The 18,133-nt window shown below is 39.2% G+C and overlaps 1 protein-coding gene across 3 annotated transcripts; it reads left to right on the top strand.

Annotated features, from left to right (window-relative positions):
- Window positions 1–1,356: 1,356 nt before the first annotated feature.
- SCRG1 (stimulator of chondrogenesis 1) lies at window positions 1,357–17,791 on the top strand. Of its 3 annotated transcripts, none has more exons than XM_084625687.1 (3): window positions 1,357–1,732; window positions 12,031–12,301; window positions 14,673–17,790. In XM_084625687.1, exons 2-3 carry the CDS (start codon window positions 12,057–12,059, stop codon window positions 14,725–14,727), a joined length of 300 nt encoding a protein of 99 aa, XP_084481813.1. In that variant the 5' UTR covers window positions 1,357–1,732; window positions 12,031–12,056; the 3' UTR covers window positions 14,728–17,790. The 3 variants fall into 3 exon arrangements, with proteins under 3 accessions (XP_084481813.1, XP_084481815.1, XP_084481814.1); XM_084625689.1 differs by lacking the exon at window positions 1,357–1,732 and adding an exon at window positions 5,427–5,517 and having other exon boundaries at window positions 14,673–17,791; XM_084625688.1 differs by lacking the exon at window positions 1,357–1,732 and adding an exon at window positions 10,541–10,561 and having other exon boundaries at window positions 14,673–17,791.
- Window positions 17,792–18,133: the final 342 nt, after the last annotated feature.

Raw genomic sequence — 18,133 nt, 5'->3', positions numbered from 1 at the left:
TTTTTATTTCTTGTGACAGCACATCAGAAAACAAGGTGCTCTCTTTCAAAATGAAACCATTCATAACAAAATTACTCCTATTGCACATAGACATGAATAGGCAACCAGTGTGCAACAATGGCATTATGTGCACATACAAGATCTTATTCTCTTCTCATCACAGTATTACTTCTATGTAACTCCAATTACTTCAGTGGCATTCCTGTTGATTTATATCAATGGAAGGGAGACTCAGGCCATAACATCTCACTGCATTAAAAAGAGACAGTTTGGCGCATGCTACATTTGCTGATATTACCAGTGCTCTGTGAGAGCAGCCTCAAATAGAGTGCATTACAATAATCTAGTTTTGAGGCATGGATCACTGTGGTGAACTCCACATCAGAAAAGAAAAGAAATGTTGCAACCTCTGGGCTAGTAGTAGATGAGGAAAACCCACTGACACCTAAAGTCAAAAAACAGCAATAGCACTAAAATGACTCAAAGACTAAAACATGAAATGGCTAAGGTGGTTTAGAAACCTTTATCAGAAGGCAAACTCATGCCTGCCTATAAGCATCAATTCCATTTTATCTACTCTAATCTGACACCCAGCCAGTGTCAAACAGCTGGGAGACAGAAATTACAGTGGCTGGATTTGACGAAACCACAAAAAAGAGCCAAGATGGCCATCGTGGCTGACTTGGGACTAGAATACAGGAGTCTTCACTTCAAGCTTAACAATCTATCCCCAAATTAGTTATTATTAGATGATAACATAAATTATATGTAAACCTCTTTCCATTTAAATTAACTACCCCTCTGAATACCTTAATTAAGGGTTTTAAGGACACCATTGCACTATTCCGCAATACGCGTTTCTGAACTATTGGCTGACAAAGTAGTTGTTTTGCCATTACGTGATTAAATGTTTTGCCAGGAACAAACGCAGTACAATGAAGATGTGGCAGTGCACCTATGATCAAAAATCCAGTTAAAATAATTACCACATTTCTCAGTCAGGTCAATTTCAGACAAACCAACAGAACCCTGCATGACGCAAACTATTTCATGTGAACATTGCATAGGTTTCAATTGCTGGGTCTTGCTGCCTCATCATCAGTGCTGTTCCTGAAACTTCTCCCAGAGGGAATTTTTATGACACAATGAAAGAAATAAGAGAAAAGGGCAACTAGAAAATATGCGAGGACAATGCATTCGTTCACCAAACTATGCTCTCCTACCAATCCAGATGATCCTGGCAGCTTCACTCCCTCCTCCTCCTCCTCCTCCTCCTCCTCCTCCCTCTCTCTCTCTCTCTCTCTCTCTCTCCCTCCACACACACACACACATCCTCCATGCTTTTCCAATCACACTTCACCATCACAGAGAGGAAAAAATCTTTCCAAGAAGTATTTTTTCCCTGCAGGTATTTTACTCCCTGAGGAGGCTTCCTCTCTTTGAATCCTGTATGGACTAGTTGTTTCCTGCTGGAAAAGAGCTGCTCATTTCTTTCTTGTCTGGGTTGGAGAGAGGTACTTCTAGAAGCCCACCCCCTGGCTCCTGGCTGGATAAGAGAGACTGTCACTCGCAGACAGGAGCCAGGGCAGACAAAGGGTTATTTGTACAGCACCTCCCTTCAGCCCTCCCTCTCCTCATCTCCTTTAGCTTCCACTCTCAACTTGTACATTTAAAAAAATACAGCTGCCAAGAAAGTGAGAGAGAGAGAGAGAGAGAGCAGCAAAAGAGAAAGGTAGGTCTTGCTCCTGCAATTATCCTCATTTATTTGTTCCCCTCATGCTAGTTACAGGATGCAAAGCTAGATAAATTACAGGTGATGAATGGCATGTGCAGGAGGCACTTTGGGAAGGTTGACGTTCACTGTGAGCAAATGATGCGTTGCAGAACAGATGTGAGGAGATAAAGCCAGTTTAATTTATTCAGCTAAAGACAAAAAAGCAATACTTTTTAACATGTTACTCTTCTTTATGACGTTGGATGTTATCACAGTTCATAGTAAGTTTTCCACTATCGCCCACTATTTTCATGCTTTCACTATTATTGCAAAAACTGGTGGATGTGAAAAGAAGTGTTTTCACAATGAGCTGCTGTCTTTAGGGAAACTAAATGAGTTTTCATGAAAACCCAATTCCTGGAAAGAAGCATGGTAGTGGTGGGTTTTACAAAGAGGTAATTCATCGAATTCATCCTCAGTGGAGTAGCTGCTGTCCTTACCATGCTTCACAATGTACTGACTGTTCAGGCAAAAAAGTTTGGTTTTTTGATTTTTGTTTTGTTTTTTAATTTTGAGCAATGCTTCTTCAAACTTATTTAATTCTAAAACTCACACGTATGTCATATATCAAGTGATAGCCCAATTCTGCAGATGTTGTTTAATGATTACCTATGGCTGCAAGTCTGAACAGTAAATGTCATCAGCACCTTTTGGAGGTATTTTGGACTAGGGAGGTTTGACAGATGACTGCTAAATGATGTGAAGGGAATTTTGTACTTTGAATGGTGTTGCTAACAGAGTTACTTTTAACTCTTGAACTATACACCCATTGTGAAGATATCTAAATACATTATCTGCATAGTAATAAAACTATTATTGCACTTTGAACTTAATTGATTAGTCTGTTAATATAGAATATACCTCCTGTATGACTGTAAAGGACCATAAGACAGACAACCAGTTACAATGAAGTATCTTTCATTTTCAAGATGAAGTAGCTAGAGACGCTATAGAATTCTTGACAACTAACTATAAATGTGTTCATTTAAAGTTCAGTACATATATAGCTTACACATTTGTTTCCAAATATGAGGAACTGGTTTAAAGGAAAAGGTATCTAACTACATTTTTAGTTTCATTCACTCACACTTTTCCTTATTTCTATTGCCTATCCATACCACTAGTGCTTATTACTGACAGCAGCTGCTTGCATGGGACTTACAGCACTATTAATATTCTCAAGAAACATAGCTCTGTTTGTCTTGGCCATTGAGGCAGAGAATTTTTTAAAAAAATAAATCTCCCTGTGGATCCAACCATTCCAAAGAATATGTAGTGCCAAGTTGCCTGGCAAAACAAAACTTTAGGAACTTCACTGTTACTGATTCCTTACTCATTTAGCAATCTTCCCCTCAGACTATCTATTTTCCAGTCATACAGAAAACTAAAGCTATTTTTGTGACACAGAAACTATTTCCCCATCTTAACTTCTTTCATCAATGTCATGTCAAATGCCATCAATGGAGTATTTTATCAAAAAGGACCTATGCAAATGTGGGAAGTTTGCTTCAAATACTTTCAGGAGATTTTATCCCTGTTGGAACTTGAAACTGAATAGTCTTGATAGACTGCACCTATTGGAGGTTGGTATGATTGACATTGGTGCCCTTTAATGAGGCAGGAAATAGACATATCACAGAAAGAAAAGTTACTTACTGGTAACTGTTCTTCAACTCATCTGTGTGACATTTGTTCAGCAGATTTCACTGGCTGGATAGGTGTCAACACAATTTTATCTGCACTTGGTGATGGCAGAGTAACTATATTTTGTAAAATGCACCACCACACCCCCTCCCCACATACACACCCACTCCCTACATCCAGCAACTTTTCATCAGCTATGCAACTTTCCACTTTCATGGGTACCTCAACAGTACTAGTTTAGCAGTATAAGGGAAGAGTTCATAGCAGTAGTTGGTGAGTCAGCGGCTATTCCATATACTGTACTGTATAGAAGCTCCGCCAAGCCCCTACCATCTCTTCCCTTACACAATAGAGTGCTGTATCGACAAAGCTATAGCCTCCATGATCTTGGACACTCCCTTTGACAGTCTTCCATCTGAAAATAGATAGCATCTCCTTCAGGACAAACCTTTTGAAGGAAGCGCTCTGATTAAGAGTTTTATGTAAATTAGTATCTGTGAAAATAGAGCATTCAAAGAGGACATGCCTCAGTGCAAAAGAAAAAATGGGTAAATATTTGACTATTAGACATACCAGACAGGTTATAACATACATAAAATGAATTGTCATGCAGTGCTAGTCCCCTCTAGTCCAGTATTCTGTCTACAGTTGATCAGGAGATCATGACCTTTCCTGACTGATACTGAACTTGTCACAGTTATCCATGTCAGACTCCTCTCTAGTGCATTATTGTAATACACTGTTAAGGGATGGCTTTTTAGGCCATGAGCTGATGCAGGACAAAGCTGTGCAGGCCCTTCCACACACTTCTGCTTTGTACTCTGCACAGACAGCCAGTTCAGTTCTGGGTACAATTCAAGATGTAGTTATCTTTGAAATTTTACAAGATCTGGGACCGATTTACCTGAGACCACTTGCCATGTGTCCTGTGGCAGTTGAGAGCCAGTAAGGCGTTCTTGATACTCATACCTAGAAGTGCAAGCCAACATTCCAGGATCAGCAACAGGGTATTTTCAGTTGAGGTCCCTGCCCTTTAGAACCTGCTGTCTTTAGCAGTCTAGAGACAAAGTTTAGGACACAGCATAAGGATTTCTTTAAAAAGTTAGTCATACTGATCTACAAAATGAATTATTTTTGAGTTGCATGCTGTCATCAGGGCCTAATTTTCACTCAGGATTTGGTCTAACTACTCTTTCTGTACGAGCAATTTTGCACAACCACAACATATAGCAGACTTATCTATCTGACTTACGGACACAAATAGTTCAATACTTAAAGATCTACTATTTGTGCCTGCAATTTATAACAGATACAAAATATGGTACAACTATTTACATTGGGACTGGAAAAACAGAGGCCAATTCTCAAAATCAGGTCCCATATTTTTTTAAGTGTAGTATCATGCAATATCATCACCTTTAACACTTTTTTTCTTCTATGAAACGCTTACATTATATATTAAATTAAAAAATACTTGTACTACTTTGAGACTGCCCTTCTTGCTAACCAGGGTAGAATGTGTCCACAGCCATCCTCCTTAGACTATAAACTCATTTAAGCAGGATTCACTTATGTACTGTTTAGTGCTGGGGAAACTGATTTAGAATAAAAACTATCCTACAAACATACATCTTACTGGAGTCCAAAATCCAACATTAGGCAAAGTTGGGTTGATGTTTACCTTATTTGAAGGAAAGAGGAATTTATTATTATTTGGCACATTGGCTAGAACTAGTGAAAATAATGCAATCTTTTAAATATTAGACATGGTCCCTGAGGTCTAAAGAACACATTTTATAAATTAAAAGAATAATTAAGTGCGCTACTCATCAAGATAAATGTGCATGCAAAATTTCATGTAAACCAGAAAAATAGTTTATTGAATTTCACATCTGTAACAAAAAGATAAATAAGCATTTGCTTTTATTTTAACTATGCATACTGTGACAAAGCTCTGTCCTTGTCTCCATGGGTCCCACGCTTCCTGGTAGATTTCGCTAGCCTGAGAGGCTCACTGTGACCCTCCACGTAGCCCTTCTCTCTCTAGAGACAAGGATCACAGCCTGCTGAACCATTTCCATCATAAGCCAGCAAGGAAGGTGAGGAGTAGCTACTCTCCCTTGCACAGTCTCTGTTGTCTCCCAGTCTCAGTGATTAATTCGGGGGAGTGACGGGGGGAGCCCAGGCCCGCTCTCTACTCCGGATTCCAGCCCAGGGACCCTAATAGTATCAGCTATGGCAGCTGACCTTTTGGAAATAGGACACATACAATTCCCTGGGCCACTTCCCCACAGCAGCCCCCACTTCCTCAATATCTACTTCACCCTTACTTCAGGGCCTCCTTCCTTGTGCCTGATATTGTTTGTACTGCTCAGTTTCTCCAACAGTGCAGCTTCATCCTACAGCTCCTGACACATGCACCCACCTGACTAACTGGGAGGCTTTTAACTAGTTTCAGCCAGCCCCTGATTGGCTTCAGGTGTCCCAATCAACCTAGCTATCTTCCCTGCCTGAAAAGATCTTAATTGGTCCCAGGTGTCTTAATTGACCTGGAGCAGCTACCATTTGCTTATCCTGGCACCAGGGATTTGTTTAGCCTGTGGCTAATATATCTGTCTCCCACTACTTTACTATAGCCATCTGGCCTTTCCCGGTCACAGTACTCATGACAAAACATAAAACTTTTAAACCAACTTTTTTTGTACATAATGTTAGCATAAGCATGTAAGTTTGTGTAAAAGATCAGAATAATGAGGTGCTGTCATAAACATACAGTTAAGGGTAGAATAAAATCCCTCCTTTACCTGTAAAAGGTTAAGAAGCTCAGATAACCTGGTTGGCACCTGACCAAAAGGACCAATAAAGGGAGAAGATACTTTCAAATCTGTGGGGGAAGGTTTTTGTTTTGGGCTTGTGCGTTCTCTCTGGAGACAAAGAGAGAGACCAAGCAAGTAATCTAGCTCCTACTGAATGATACATCTAAATTTACAGAATAGTACATAATAGCAAGGAAATGTGTTAGAGTATCTTTTGTTTTAGCTTGTGAATTTTCCCTGTGCTAAGAGGGAGGTTTATTCCTGTTTTTTGTAACTTTAGAGGGGAATCCTCTGTGTTTTGAATCTGATTACCCTGTAAAATTACCTTCTATCCTGACTTTGCAGAGGTGCTGTTTTTATAATAAAGTTCTGTTTTTAAGAACCTGATTGATTGGTTTTTAGTGTCCTAAAAACCCAAGGGGCTGATCTGTGCTTACCTTGTTAACCTATCTGGTTGGTATATTATTCTTAAGCCTCCCCAGGAAAGGGAGTGAAAGGGCTTGGGGGGATATTTTAGGGAAACAGGAACTCCAAGTGGTCCTTTTCCTGAATCTTTGTCTAACTCACTTGGTGGTGGCAGCAGTACCCATCCAAAGACAAAGAAGGATTTGTACCTTGGGGAAGTTTTAACCTAAGCTGGTAGAAATAAGCTTGGGGGGTCTTTCATGTGGGTCCCCACATTTGTATCCCAGAGCTCAGAGTGGGGAGGGAACCCTGACAGGTGCCCATGATTAGTATTAAACTAATAACACCAGTTTTAACCCTATAATGTTAATGTTTTTTCTAAATGGGCTCATGTCTCCAGAAACTGATTTTCTTAGGCAGTTATATCGCTGATGTTTTGTGCAGATAATTTGTCAAAATGGGTGAAGGATTAGCAGGGTGGAAATATCAATGTAACTGTCTATGAAAATTAATTGAATCAGGAATGTGGTAAAGTAGTATGTGTGTCCGATAATGTTTTGTGTTTTAACATGTGGTCCTTCTCTGAAAAGTGACTGTAAAAAATAGCATGGCACAGTTACATGTCTAAGTGATTTCCATATCAAATATGCTTAGTTTACAAAAGACTTCCCCTTTTCCCCCTGCTATCAATCCTGCAACCTCGACCTGAGATCTGAGAGTCAAACGGGTTCTTTCCTTGATCGTCATCATCATACATTATAAATATTCTAGAGGTCAAATTGTACCCCCATTTGTCCCACAGTCTTCAGGTTTTGCATTCAATTCTCCAGCTACACAAGAGAGCCTAGAATCCAGCTCATAGTCTCTTAGCTGAGTTGGGTTTATAGTGTTAAGACCAAAAAGAAACAAAATCCTATTTGACTGTAGAGTAGGTATAAGTAGGAATACATACAAGAATCAAATCTGTTGAGTGAAAAGGTGCAATATTTGTCTGGGTCAGTTATCAGAGTAGAGCCACTCTTTAAATCTAGAGAGGGACTGGAATCTTCATATCAAGCTAAAAGAAATGTAAACAAACATTGTCTCTCCACACTTCAATATTTTGCTGCTGAAAACCAGGCTGAGCCACAGCTCAGATCCTGGCCTAATTTACAAATGAATGCAAGTTGGATATTCTTCTCCAACTCCCGCTGTGTGACACGTTCAGTAGTCTCTGTTCCATGGAACTGCTGGATTAGAATAGCAGGCAGTGTTGGAAGTCAGAACACAGGTGCACTGTTAGTGCTGTGAAGAGCCTGAACTCCCTCTGCTATGCTTGGCCCTTCACTTTCTTGAAAAGTAAAACCAGTCCTGTCCAGAAGTCTGCAGTTGGACTAAGTCAACAAAATTTCCCCTTCCCGTTCTGCACTTAGGACAGAAGAATCCCATGCACTGCTACAGGCTGTGGACTGACTGGCTAAGTGGCAGTTCAGCAGAAAAGGACCTGGGGATTACAGTGGATGAGAAACTGGATATGAGTCAACAGTGTGCCCTTTTTGCCAAGAAGACTAACGGCATATTCGGCTGCATTAGTAGGATCATTGACAGCAGATCGAGGGAAGTGATTATCTGGAGTATTGTGTCTGGTTTTGGGACCCCTACTGCAGAAAGGATGTGGACAAATTGGAGAGAGTCCAACAGAGGACAATGAAAATGGTTAGGGGGCTGAGGCACATGATTTATGAGAGGGGCTAAGGGAACTGGGCTTATTTAGTCTGCAGAAGAGAAGAGTGAGGGGGGATTTGATACCAGCCTTCAACTACCTGAAGGGGTTTCCAAAGAGGATGGAGCTAAGCTGTTCTCAGTAGTGGCAGATGACAGAACAAGGAGCAATGGTCAGACCCTCTCAGAAGTCCAGAGCAGCCTTGGCCACTTCCAACTTTTGGGGCCCCTAGCCATAATAAAAATAAAAAATGACAAATGAAAACAAAATAAGACACCAAAAAAAGAGTGAGACATAATTTGAATATTTTTTTATTTAACAAATGCTTTTCTAGCCTTTTTCTGTGAAAATGCACTAATTATTGAGGAAAAATCTAGCAATCTGTGCAACGTCACAGTTGATATTAAGCATGGCGAACCCATTCAAACACTCTTGTCCCATAGTTGAACCATGATAGTTCTTTACCTGTTTCAACACATTAAAGGTGCATTCACCAGGCAAACTTACAAAAATGACAAAACTACGCAGTGCAATTGTGATAATAGGAAACACCCCATAGAGTCCAAGTTCAAGTATTTCTTGAAGCAATTCCCTTGGCTTGCAATCCAATTTAAAGTTCATGGAATATATTCGTCTGAGGAAGATGACCTCATCACTGAGATCTTTTGAGATTTCTTTGTTGTACTGTTGCTGAAATTGTTCAGCTGGAGAAAGTAGATCTTCATTACTCAGTCTGTTGAACTGCCAAAGAATCCCCAAAAGGGTACAAATTAGTCACTGTGACTCAAATCGACGTGTAAGACCTGATTGAATAGAGTCAATGATGACAAGGAAGACATTGACCCTATAATGCTGCTCGGCATCGGATTCAGTAGGTAAGTTGCATTTGGTGGAGAACTCAGATGAAATGCCAATATTCTGTGCTACTAATATGGACTCAGGATTGTATCCCATTGTTCATGAATCTGTTGAATGTCATTGATAAGACTTTCAATGTTATCCCTCTCAACATCAAGTATAGCATTGCGTGCTTCAATTACCAGATTAGTTTGGTGGATCATTGTAAGTAGCTTCGTCCACAAAGATGACATCAAAATGCATTCAAATTTGGACATGTGCTTCTGAATAGACTGAAGTTCAGTTCGAGCCTGTGCAGTGAGATTCACACAAATGGTGAATGGTACACAAATGCCGAAAAGACACAAAACAAAGGAATACTATTTAACACAAAATGAAACAGTCAGACATGCAATTATCCTTATCACTGAATCAAAACTAAAGCATGCAAGGTATAATATAACAGGCTGAGCTGAAGACAAAGGGATGACATACATATAATAAACACAGACATGGATACAGACAGAGGGATAATGTCCAAAAACTTCAAACGTGTGTCCTCATGAAACTCACTGTACAAGATTGTCCTCACAAATGTTCACCTTGAATCTGGGCCTATAGACTACGAAAGCCTATGATGACGTCCAAGCTAAGGCTCAACCAACCAACCAGTCTCCTCTTTTAGATACCGTATGAAGATAATAATGAGGCGTTCTCACACATAAATAATTCCTTAGTCAACTTGACATAAAACTATAAAGACACTAAAATGTAACAATTCTCTACCTTTCAACACACACTTGATCCAGCAACAGCCACTAGTAGTGGTTTGTTTATATAATCAGCTGATCTGAGAGGACACGTTCATCATGGTCTAATCTTGTGCCATCAGAACTGATATATCTGTACTAATATTTATGAACATTTTTAACTCTTTAGTATGACAAAAATCTATATCAGTTAACAAAAAAATTATATCTATTACCAAATCACATCTCTTTCTTGCTTAAATTTGCAGTTTTAAGCTGAGAGAGTGTCATATTTTGGTCCGATAGGGATGTGCATAAAAACATGTTGTGAAACTTATCAAATGCAAAAAAAATAACAAGTGTCTAAATTTGAGACCCCTTTTGAGCTTGAGGCTGTCATAAATATAAAGGAAAGGGTAAACCCCTTTGAAATCCCTCCTGGCCAGGGGAAAGCTCCTCTCACCTGTAAAGGGTTAAGAAGCTAAAGGTAACCTCGCTGGCACCTGACCAAAATGACCAATGAGGAGACAAGATACTTTCAAAAGCTGGGAGGAGAGAGAGAAACAAAGGGTCTGGGTCTGTCTGTAGTCGTCTTGGCCAGGGACAGAACAGGAATGGAGTCTTAGAACTTTTAGTAAGTAATCTAGCTAGGTATGTGTTAGATTATGATTTCTTTAAATGGCTGAGAAAAGAATTGTGCTGAATAGAATAACTATTTCTGTCTGTGTGTCTTTTTTGTAACTTAAGGTTTTGCCTAGAGGGGTTCTCTATGTTTTTGAATCTAATTACCCTGTAAGATATCTACCATCCTGATTTTACAGGGGGGATTTCTTCATTTCTATTTACTTCTATTTTTATTAAAAATCTTCTTGTAAGAAACTGAATGCTTTTTCATTGTTCTCAGATCCAAGGGTTTGGGTCTGTGGTCACCTATGCAAATTGGTGAGGCTTTTTATCCAACATTTCCCAGGAAAGGGGGGGTGCAAGTGTTGGGAGGATTGTTCATTGTTCTTAAGATCCAAGGGTCTGGGTCTGTAGTCACCTAGGCAAATTGGTGAGGCTTTTTACCAAACCTTGTCCAGGAAGTGGGGTGCAAGGTTTTGGGAAGTATTTTTGGGGGAAGGACGCGTCCAAACAGCTCTTCCCCAGTAACCAGTATTAGTTTGGTGGTGGTAGCGGCCAGTCCAAGGACAACGGGTGGAATATTTTGTACCTTGGGGAAATTTTGACCTAAGCTGGTAAAGTTAAGTTTAGGAGGTTTCTCATGCAGGTCCCCACATCTGTACCCTAGAGTTCAGAGTGGGGGAGGAACCTTGACAGAGGCCCAGGCCAAATGGCCCTCCTGGCCCCTCCTCTGATTGACCCTGGCAATGGTCTCAAGTTGCAGTGGGAGAAGAGGGTGGTGAAGCACTGGAAAGGGTTACCTAGGGAGCTGGTGGAATCTCCATCCTTAGAGGTTTTTAAGGCCCAGCTTGATAGAGCCCTGGGTGGGGTTGGGGTTGGTCCTGCTTTGAGCAAGGGGTTGGAGTTCTGAGGCCTCTTCCAACCCCCATATTCTATGATTATAATACATTTAGTAGGTCATGCTAGCATGTAGTTTCTACCACATTTGGGAGAAATAGATAGAATAAGGATGAAACGACTTCAGTAGAGTCATTATACTTTTGTAATGATTTAAAAGAGCCAAAAAAACATCCAGAAACTGGGGAAATGTACCTGAACATTTCCACACTGCTTTGTTAATGTTATTATGCTCCAAAGATATACAACTACATGAAAGTAGACATTCATACCAGTGAGCTGGTCAAATCCTCTCAAAGCAATTTCCTGAAGGAGAAAAGCAAAAGAAACTGCCAGCAACAAAAGGCTCCATTCATGAAAATAAGAATAGGGTGCAGAGAGGGCTGTGAAATTAAACTCCACAACAGTGAAATAGCAATACCTTCTATCTCCTGGGAAATAATCCTCTCCAGCACACAGGTCCAACTCCCAAAAATCCTCAGGATAAACTGGATTCAAGCTAGAGAAATGAATTAAGCAATCTGCACAAAAACTGATCTATTCAGCATCAATACATGTCTAATGTGCCTCTTTTCTCATTAGCACTCCTGTCAAAAGCAAGCTTTGGAATGATGAAAATGAAGATTCTATCAGCTCTTGTTTTGCTGAGCATGCTGCTTGGTACTAACATGATGCCTTTCAGTCGACTTTCTTGTTACAAGAAAGTGCTAAAAGATCGCAACTGTCACAGCATCCCAGAGGGTGTGGCCAGTCTTCGACGCATTGATGGAAATCTTCAAGACCACTTTTGGGAAGGGCAAAGCTGTGAGATGATCTGTTACTGCAATTTTAGTGAATTACTCTGCTGCCCAAAGTAAGGCAACTTTCTGTTACATACAATTTTACATGTTTATATGGATTTAACAAGCGTTCATTATAGTATGGACTACTACTTAACGAATCAGCTTCCATTTCAAAGAAATTAAACATTTTATCAAGCTTAGAAGTTAGACCAAGACTCAGCCATTTTCTTTTATCACTTCATTTGCTTTTTTAAAGTAAAGGGGAAGATTGACATTGTGTTTGCTTAAAGTATTAAATCACACATCCCACTACGGACCTGATGTAACATGATTTACTTCAGTGAGTTTATACTAGGCTGAATTTTGCCCCTTGTTCTTTACTTACTTGACCCAGGTCATATAAAAATTGGGGTCTTTGGACTAATCCCTTGATTTTCAGCCAATAATTTCAACACCCATTAGTGAAAACCAGTTTTTCAAAAGAGATGAGAAAGCCCTGAGGTTCTTGCTGCATGGCAAAATATGTCATTGCCTCTGTATATTAGTGGGTATAGATATTTCATCTAGATAAGCTGAACTGCAAGAGAGACATTTACAATAAAAAGTCTGCAGAAAAGTGAATGGGGAAAAAAGATTAATTGAAAAGGATTCAGGGGTCACCTTAAAACCCCAACACTTCTCCCACCTCTACTTGTAGTGTTATAGACAATGTTGAACATTAACAATGAAGGATAGTGACAAATACTCTCAATGTTCGTTAGCAAAGCATGTTGGAAAAACTGTAGTGGAACAACTCAGTCAAAAGCTAAATGATTTGTGAAATCATGTCAATTTCACCAAAATTATATTTCAGGGAAAAATTCTGACAAATGTCCAAACATTTTTGGAATGAAACATTTTATTTGTTTGTTTGTTTTTTTAGTTACTTCATTTCAAAATCTTTGTTTTTTATACTATATAATAAAAATTTTAAAAAATGGAAACAATTTTTCCCCTGAATTTGCTTTGGGAGAATGTCACCATTTTCAGATTTCTCCCCCAATTCTGAATGAAGCCAAATTTCAAAATCACAGAATTTCCATCCTTCACTCAGCTCTATTCATTAGGTTTATAATGGCATATTTTTCCCTATACTACTAGTATCCAATTTCATTCCTTTGTAAGAGTACTTCCTAACAAATATTTAATTATTTCATTCAACGTTAAAGGCCATACCCTTTTCTCCACGTGCTCTAGGACAGTGGTTCTCAAACTTTTGTACTGGTGACCCCTTTCACACAGCAAGCCTCTGAGTGCAACCCCCCCCTTATAAATTAAAAACATGTTTTTATATATTTTACACCATTATAAATGCTGGATGCAAAGCGGGTTTTGGGGTGGAGGCTGACAGCTTCTGACCCCCATGTAATAACCTCACAACCCCCTGAGGGGTCCTGACCCCCAGTTTGAGAACCCGTGCTCTAGGATAACTAAAACCTACAAAGAATAAAATCATATTAGGCTGGCCTTACTATGCCACAGTAACCTGGATGATCCCTGCACTGATCACCTGTATTTCTCAACTCACCCTCTCCTGAAATGTCCTAAAGAGGAGCTTTTCAGCATGCCTGAAGGGTTAATAAATCAGGCTATGTGGGAATGAATTCCAAAGTCACTCTGCCAGCAACCTACTTCCTTTTAAACTAGGGGGCATGGTTTAACAGCAACTTTCATAAATAAATAAGAGCAACTTTTCATATTTTCCATTCTCTCCAAAATCACTGCAGGTACCTAGATAAGGCACAGTATTTGCTTGCTAACTCACCATAAGTCTTCAAAATCTTACATAAAGAAAGAAAAGGAGTACTAGTGGCACCTTAGAGACTAACCAATTTATCTGAGCATAAGCTTTTGTGAGCTTTCGTGAGCTACAGCTCGCTTCATCGGATGCTGTAGCTCACGAAAGCTTATGCTCAAATAAATTGGTTAGTCTCTAAGGTGCCACTAGTACTCCTTTTCTTTTTGCAAATACAGACTAACACGGCTGCTACTCTGAAACCTTAGATAAAGAAAGCTTTTACTAGACTACAATACAAAAGATACCACAAAAGACCCCACCTTGGAGCTCAGTACAAGCCTCATTTAACTGTATATGTGCACATTTCCTATGCATCTTTTTTAGAATTTATCTCACTAAAACTGAAATTATGCCACTGGGGTGAAATCCTAGCCCCACTGTGGTGCCTGGGAGTTTTGCCATTGACTTTAGTGGAGCTAGGATTTCCACCCATCAGCAGTTTAGTTTCTACTGACACTGAAGCCTGTGCACTTCTTCAGGTTTGTATTTTTATTTTTTTAAAAACATACACAAAAACAGCAAAGCAGTTGTAGATGGGTTTCATTTTAGAACTTATGATAAGGTTATCATAAATTACAACTGAAATACCTGATAATTTCTTTCAGAGGTATTTTCTTTGGACCAAAGATCTCTTTCGTGATCCCTTGCAACAATCAATGATGAGCATCATGTGTCCCAGTAAGAAGACACACAGAGGACGTCACAACAGGAGATTAACGATGTTGTCACAGAAAATCTATTCCTTTCTACAGCACTAGAGTGCAGAGCCTTAATGTACCAAGTAGTATATGTTTCCCTGTCTATAAATAGAAGAAACCATGTTTTGAAGATTTAATGGTAAAGCTCTCCTTTCCAACTTAGTAACAACATTTGTTTTCATTAGAAGGATTTAAGAAGAGGGGTGCAGTAGAACCTCTTTAATTCACTGTGCTGATCTGCCAACCCAGACAGTCTCATAAAAGATCTGGTGGTGTCATTCCATCTCTCACAGATTAAGGGTCAAATTCTCAGCTGCTATAAGGCAGTATAGCACCTCACTACACTATTTTACACCCATTGAGGCCTTTAGTCGCAGTTCACTGTACTGAAGTTTCATATCAATAAGTCTTCATTACTTTCACAAAAAGTAACTGAAATCAGTGGGAGCTACTCTATGTTCAGCACTTTTGAAAATCTGGTCACTTATTTAGGTGCCTAAATAAGGTTTGAGGACCCTAACTTTTTACATCTATTTTTGAAAATCTTGGTCTAAAAAGCTTGTTAATCCTTTTGAGGTCAATAGCAAGACTCCCATTAGCTTTCATGGAAACACAACTGGACTCTAAATTCACAAAATACAGTTATCCATAATGGGCCCTTATTTAAACTCATCTTTGCACTTTTTGTGTTTAGTACACAGCTGCTATAATGTATATATTCAATAAAACAGCTTCTGTTGATGAGCCTGATCCAAAAATCTTTGGAAGGCAATGGGCCCTGAATCAGGTCTCATTTGAACTATAGCACATCGCAGTAGTATCTTAAAATGCTAGTTCCCTATCTTTAATATAGGCCTTTAGGAAAAGACAGGTATGTAATTAGACACAGAGACTAGCCTTCTAAGCATGTACACCTATGCTAGTTTAATGAAAGCTGTTTGCGATAAGTATTAAACATTTCTTTTCATTAACATATGGTAATTCCTAGAGCTACCAAGTTAATCATATGGAAAAGTGTGAAAATATCTAGTGCAAAATATAAAACTTTAATATAGTTCTCTTGTGCTATTCTTTTTCAATGACACTTTCTGCAGTAGTCATTTTATGAAAATTACATAGGCAATAGCGAATTTTTTAATGCTAATAGACAACCATACTTCACTTACATGACAACTTTGTATCAAATACAAAATATGTTCAGAAACTTTGCCATCTATAATGGTTGGATGATTGTATTCTTGTATGTTGGTAATCTTGTACCTAGTGGGTCAGTGTTTGCTGGACTATATGCAAATGATAATAAATGTGTATTCAATTAATCAATTATGCATATTAAGTGACTTGCACCAAATAGTTGTACAATGACCAGCTGCAGGACAGATGCAATTTTTTTTTAGAAAGTCTCAGTTTACCTGTCCCTCATTCACTGGTTTTCCCAGCGCCTGATCAAACTATGCAAAAAAGAGAAGCCCTGAGTAGAGTTCAGAGACAACAAACCGTTAAGAATCTCAGCAGATGCAAATAAGACCTGCTGAAACCTAGGGATGGCTGAAAAGCTTGAAGCCCTGTCCTGCCATCTATCAGCAAGGTGTGGAGAGACAAGATCTCTCCTTTCTCTTCCAGGTTCTACCTGAATTACACTATGCTTGCCTCTGCTGCTCACAACTTTCCAAAGCAGTAGCAGCAAAACTGACAATTGTCACTGTCACATCTTCATACAGCATTCTGAATGTGGCAGTAAAATTTACCACTTCTGTAAAATTCACCAAATTCCTTCTTCTACTGCTGGTTGGGGAAGGCTCTGCAAGCTGCAGATTCAAAAAGACAGCACCACATCCTCTCTCATGCAGGAGGTTATAATTGCCACAGTATTAAGAGCCAGAAACAATGTTTTATTTTTTAAGAACAAAAGCTTAAGCCTGGAAGTTTAGCTTCTGTCAAAACTTAGGCTTTTGGCTCCCTCTTGCACCAAGGAAAGTTTCCACTCACCCCTGTCAAGTACCAAAGAAGATATTTCAAACCTTGTCGTGTGTAACATGATTAAGATGCAATAGAACAGGGTTTCTCAGACTTTTGTAGTGGTGACCCCTTTCACATAGCAAGCCTCGGAGTGCGACCCCCTATACATTAAAACTATTTTTTAAAATATATTTAACACCTTTATAAATGCTGGAGGCAAAGCGGGGTTTGGGGTGGAGGCTGACAACTCACAACCCCCCATGTAATAACCTTGCAACCCCTTGATCCCCAGTTTGAGAACCCCTGCAATAGAAGCTTAAATACATCCACATTTTGGGCATCCTACTTACTATCTTACTGAATTTAACTTACTCTATTTCCATCAGTAGGATGGTGCCACTTAACGTAATACTTCGTTTTCAAAGCACTTTACAAACATTACAATGCAATCAATGCACACATTAGAAGAGAAGGTCCACGATTGAATTCAGGCAAATAGCTATGTCTGGTTGTACAGTGCTGGCTGAAGTTTGATCAAGAGAGTGTGAAAATGTATGGGACATTGCAAATGCAAAAGAAATTCCGTCACTGATAATTACTGGGAAAACAGGTAGTTTGAGCATGGGGATTATTTCCATCAATGAAGGGCTACAGGTAAGGAGAAACCAAAGAACCACACAGCAATAAAAGCAAGTTTTAGAGGACAGCGAGAACCTGATAAACCACCACATCTAGCGGCATGTGGGACAGGGTAAACAACGATAATATTACTTTCACACATTTTTCTTAAAGTGAAGGTAGCTCATCATTGAAGTAATGTTCAGAGTTTTATATCAATCATGCCTCACTGAACATAGAGAGATGCTGCATTCTTAGTTTTAAGATGCCATCTCACTTGTTTCTCCTCACAGCTCAGAAAACAAAGCAGAAAATTGCACATCATCCAGAATTTCATTGTTCTGGTAAGGGTTCAGTGGAACTACAGGAGGTTTTGTGTTGTATCATAGCTGTCACACTGCATGTTGTAAACTTTACTAAAATATATACATTTAGATGCAAGTGCTATAGGTAAAGGTAAAAATTCTTTAAATTAATGATCTGTATGCATTTTCCAGCTGTGAGTTAATGCAGACTTCACCTGAACAAAACACAGCATGTTTATTAAACAATATTAAAACAGAGCATGAGTTCCGCAGCCGTCCTTTCTCCAATGCAATTTCCAGGTAGCAGCATATGTAGATCAATAGAGAATCATTGTTCAAAGCAACAGAAGTTTTCCATAATAAATGGTGATAGTCTTTCCATCTTCATGTGGATATCTGAGCACTAAATAGCTACCATCTTTTTTATAGTAGCATGATGGTCCTGAGGCTTAGCAGTGCATATCCCAGAAGTGAGGAAACTAGAGA

The sequence above is a fragment of the Lepidochelys olivacea genome (assembly GCF_965140295.1).
Source record: "Lepidochelys olivacea isolate rLepOli2 genome assembly, chromosome: 4".
Lineage (NCBI taxonomy): Eukaryota > Metazoa > Chordata > Testudines > Cheloniidae > Lepidochelys > Lepidochelys olivacea.
The sequence above is the reverse complement of the archived record's forward strand: the minus strand, read 5'-3'. Positions and strand labels throughout refer to the sequence as shown.

Bases quoted from the DNA above. Each gene is read 5' to 3' on its own strand.
- SCRG1 (XM_084625689.1), top strand. From the start codon at position 12,057: ATGATGAAAATGAAGATTCTATCAGCTCTTGTTTTGCTGAGCATGCTG. The intron at 12,302-14,672 runs GTAAGGCAACTT...AATTTCTTTCAG, and splicing joins GAATTACTCTGCTGCCCAAA to AGGTATTTTCTTTGGACCAA.